Raw genomic sequence first — 5,155 nt, forward strand, 5'->3', positions numbered from 1 at the left:
ACAACAACAACAACATTTTAAATATTAAGTATATAAACTTGAGAAACTTGGGAGTAGTAAGGGTCAAATTAATTCCGAAGCAATGGTAGCATAGTCCTTAGGAAGCCATACTACTGACCCAAAGGCCACGCCTCTCTGGTGGTTTGAATCCACTAGCAGCTCCAAGGGAGAAATAGGAACAGTCTCTTCTCATGTGATTTACATCCTCTACAAACCCGCTCTGTACAGAGGTAACTTGGTTTCTGTGAAGCTGAACACCATGACACTGATGAGTCAAATGCGAGAATGAGGCAAGAAACTGCACTGCAATCCCAGAGCAACACGGTTCGAATCCACCAGACGCTCTGCTGGAGAAGGAGGCGCAATATCCCTCCTGTACCAGTCAGATCTGATTTGACGGTACACGCACACAAAATAATAAAAAAACAAAAACAAAAACAAAACAAACAAAAAAAAATGCGAGAATGGTTACCCATGGTGGACAGTGTTTGGTGGAGCTCCCTGATTAAAACAAGCTTGGAAGCAGAAGTGGCATCCACTTCCATAATAGCTTGCCTTGGGAAACCCTATGAACCTGTGGAAAGGACAGGACTTTTGTTCATAGGGTCGCTATGAGTTGCCTGCGACTCGACACCACTTAACAACAACAACATACCACAGTATGAAATATAACTATTCTTTGCAACTACAACTAATTATTTCAAGTTAACAGAATTCCAGTGTTTTCCGAAACAGAACAAAGGGTTTCTTTTTTAAAATCCCAACACAAATATTAAGGCTACGGAGGTACTAGATCGGTTAATCACATCTATAAATAGCTATAAATAACATCAATAAGCCAAGCAAAGAATGTAAAGGCTGAAACAGTCTTCAGCTTAAGTATTGAGAGTATCTTTCAATCAGCATTAACAAAGAATAAGAAACAAACACCACAATGCACAGAAGATGTGAGAAACATCAGCTTTCTGAGATTTATATTAGGATGGACCATGTAACCAAGACAGCCGTACTCACAGTGCCTAATGTGGAAAATGAACAAGTCATCAACTCAGACACATTTAGGATAAATCCCAACTCTGCGCCATTTGATGCAATTCCTTTTCTTTCTTTAACTATGTAATCTTGAACAAGTTCTCTGAGCTTTAGTTACCCTACCTATAAAATGAATCTTAGATCATATGTAAATTACTTAAAGTACATAAAACTTGGTAGAGGTCAAGAAACAGTTCTCATAGAGGATAGTTCTTATAAGGAAGTAAACCATACTGGCACACCAGTTTAGTGCTCAAATAACACAAAAGTCAAACCCATCACCTAAATTTCAAGGGAAAGAGGCTTCCTCTACAAAGATTTACAGTCTTTGATGAAAATGTTATGAGGCAGCTCTACTTTATCATAAAAGGTAGCTATGCATCTGAATCAACTTGCCTCCAATGGGTTTGTTTGCATTGAATATTTCCTATTTTGTGGGGGAAGGAGAGCTAAGCCAAGGGGCCCTTGGTGGCACAGTAAGTATGGCACTCAGCTGCTGAAAAGTTAATGGATTGAACCCGTCACACCTCTATGAATCAACTCTACAAAACAACTCAACTGCAATGGACTTGGTGTTATAGTAAGACATAATTATATGTTTAACTATTATGTAAATATATACAGCTTTAAGAAAACATTCTTAAATTCTTTTGCAATAACAAACAATACAACAAAATTTTTCCAGCCTAGAATTCTTTATAAAAGGAACTAGAGATTTCTAACTACACAGCATTTAAACTGCAACTTACTTTCATTCTGAAGGATGTTAATGGCATCATCCATAATGCAGTCTGGTGAAAATCCTGAAGTTTTTGACAATAAACCCAACAATGAGGCAATTTTCAGTCTCACAGATGCATCATTCTCCTGGAACAAAAAAGCAACTGTTGTGACTTTGCTGCTTTATTTTGTGTGTAACCAACCAAAACATTTCTATACCAAGGATAAAATTATTTAAATGTATGCCTAGGGAATAAAGTGAATTCCAAATATGACTGTGGTGTCAGTAAATTACTTTAAAAATTGGCTTTTCTAACCATTGTGCTAGCTGGGGAAATGGTCTCCAGTTACCATAACTACAGACATATGGTCTTGCCAATCACCAACAGCTGTGAAACCAACGTAAGAGACACTTTCTGCACTGTGAAGGACAGTGGTGGAGACTATGGAACTGCTATGAAGACACTGTGGCACTGCTGTGAAGACACTGTGGCAAAGTGTAACCAGAGAAACACTAGAGTTGGAGTCACAATTAAAAGTTTTGCTTGCCAAATTTAGCTGTAAAGAAAACAAAGGATGTCAACTGGATTTGGATTTAAAAGAAACAGTGAAGAATTTTGTAAATTTTTTTATTTCATTATTTTTTTTGTATGTGTGTACCATCAAATCAGATCTGACTGAAACAGGAGACTGACCCTCCTTTTCCAGCAGAGCATGTGGTGGATTTGAACTGCACATCTCTGGGATTGCAGTGTAACTTCTTGCCACTAGGCCACCAGAGCTCCCTCAAGAATTTTTTTCAGTGTAAAGAAAAAAAAGTTTTGTTTGCTGGATGACTGAATGAAAAGCTGACTTGTAATAGCGCTGAGATAAAGTTTGCTGGACAACTGAGGAAACCAGAGGCTTCTTGCATTTGTAACCTGGACTTTCACTAACTGAGGAATTGTACCTTGTTAAATTGGCTTGGTACAGCTGGATTTGCATTGAACAATATTCTTTGCCTCCCTCACTTCCCAGTCTATTTTCCTAATAAACCCCACAACTGTAAGTATAGTCCATGAGTAAATTCGCAATGTACCTTGGAACCAATGACTGGTAGAAATAGGTGCAGGAGCAGGTGGCGTGCCATGTCTGATGATGTAGCTATTTGTTTAGTACTTTGTTGGTTATTGATGGGGATGGTTCCCCTTTATGAAGCAGGTAGAAAAGTCAGATTTGGTCTCCCCTATTTTGCATCTGCTCCTTTTACATTTGGTGTCAAAAGTGGTGGATTCATTGCTCCAGACTCATAAAAGCATGGTTTACTTTTGTAAATGTGGGATTTGGGAAGATATACAGTTTTACTGGTTATTATTATTTCTACAAAGTGGGGGAGAAAACCCAAAAGGTTACTTTTGCTGCTATTTATCTGGAAAGAAAAGGTGAGAAGCTGATTTATGGACTGAGACAAAATGGTAGAGAATGAAGATGAAATCAAGAATTTCTTCAAAAGTCTATGTCTTGTGTTTTTTTCCTCCTATGCAATCATGTTGAGATATATTGTAAAAATGAATATAAGTGATATGTAATGTGAAGATATAGTGTAAAAATGATTATAGTTTTTGTTTATTTAACTATATTGGATATTGTCATATTGTTATATTGAGATACATATTGTAGATTGTGAGAAGTACACTATCTTTGATGGATACTGATGTATCAATGTTAATGAATACTGGATGCTATAATGATAAGACATATAGTTCAGAGGAAAAAGGTAAGCCAATTGTTTTTTGTTCTGTTTTGGTTTGGGGACTTTTTTCCTGCCAGTTGAGTATTAACTAATATTCAATAAGGGAAAATTTTTCCTAAAAGAATGCTTGTATTAAATAGTAGCATTTGGTACAGAGTATGGAGTTTAGACCAAGAAAAATTAAGCTCCACCAAATAAAGTGAAGAGAGTTAGGTTTGAAAGAAGACAAATAGAAAAAGAGAGACTCTGCCAATGAAGGTAAAGCTGATGCTTATTAGAGCCCCCTCTCCAGGGCTCGATGTTAAAGAAAGCTGACAAGTATGTTTAACTCATAATGACCAGCTGAGTTTACTTGATGAATGTGAAGAAGGGTTGCTGGTCTATGAAGCAGAGAGTTCTGGGGATCTTTGATACAGGGATAAGGTTAAGTGAAGGGATCAGCTGGTTTGAAACACAGGAAAAAGTATGGACTCCTGAGTTTGTATCTGATGCTATGGAAAGGAAATGAGGAAAAATAATGCCATTTACAACAATCACACAAAAGATGAAATATTTAGGGCTAGATCGAACCAGACACACAAAGGATCTATACAAAGAAAATGGTAATCACTACTACAACACTAAGTTACATAACAAAATGGGCAAGTCATGAAAAGACTCTCCACAAACAAAGACATTCAGAGGGCCAACAGACACATGAAGAAATGCTCAAAATCACTGGCAATCAGAGAGATGTAATCAAAATCACGATGAGGTAACATCTCACTCCACTAGCAAAGTTTAACAGGACAGCAAGTAATAAATGTTGGAGAAGATAGGGAGAAATTGGAACACCTCAATGTACACCTGCTAAGACTGTAAAATGGTACGACCACTCTGGAAGGCAGTCTGACATTTCCTCAAAAAGGTGAACATCAAGATAAGCACCTTTTTTTAAAATTTTACTATTTTGTATGTGTGTACCATCAAACTGGATCTGACTGGTACAGGAGGAGATTGCCCCTCCTTCTCCAGCAGAGCATCTGGAGGATTTGAACCGCATGCCTCTGGAATTGCAGTGCAATGTAAGATAGGAACTCTTATACATTGTTGGTGGGATTATAAAATTGTACAACCACTCTGGAAGGCAGTTTGGTGTTTCCTCAAAAAGTTGAAGAGAGAAATTCCATATGACCCAGGTATTCCACTGCATGGAATATACCCCAAGAAAATGAGAACTGAGGCACAAATGGAGACTTGTACACCAATGTTCACAGCATTATTATTCACCAAAGCAAGAACATGGAAACAGCCCAAATGTCCAACCACAATGGAATGGATTGAGAAATTATGGTACATTCACAAGTTGGAATACTACATAGAATTCAGGAGCAATTAAAAAACTTTTAAAAAAAAATTGGTGACCTAAGGGAGCTCTGGTGGCCTAGTGGCAAGACGCTGCACTGCAATCCCAGAGATACGCGGTTCAAATCTACCAGATGCTCTGCTGGAGGAGGGGAAAATCTCCTCCTGTACAAGTCAGATCTGATTTGACGGTACACGTAAAAATAATATAACAACAACAACAAAAAAAATGGTGACCTCAAAAAACGAATGGATAGAGAAGCTGTGGTATATTCACACAATGGAATAATACGCTGCATTGAAAAACAAGGAACTCATGCAGTATTA

At 37.7% G+C, this 5,155-nt stretch overlaps 1 protein-coding gene across 1 annotated transcript in view; it reads right to left on the reverse strand.

Moving 5' to 3' along the window:
* INTS4 (integrator complex subunit 4) overlaps positions 1 to 5,155 on the reverse strand; it is a 137,266-nt gene that overhangs the window by 120,123 nt on the left and 11,988 nt on the right. The window contains exon 3 of the mRNA XM_006882886.1: positions 1,782 to 1,899. Within this exon, the coding sequence (XP_006882948.1) occupies positions 1,782 to 1,899 (118 nt within the window). The remainder of the gene's footprint in view (positions 1 to 1,781; positions 1,900 to 5,155) is intronic.

This window comes from Elephantulus edwardii, unplaced genomic scaffold (genome assembly GCF_000299155.1).
Source record: "Elephantulus edwardii isolate Elephantulus edwardi_28Jun2011 unplaced genomic scaffold, EleEdw1.0 scaffold00025, whole genome shotgun sequence".
Taxonomy (NCBI): domain Eukaryota; kingdom Metazoa; phylum Chordata; class Mammalia; order Macroscelidea; family Macroscelididae; genus Elephantulus; species Elephantulus edwardii.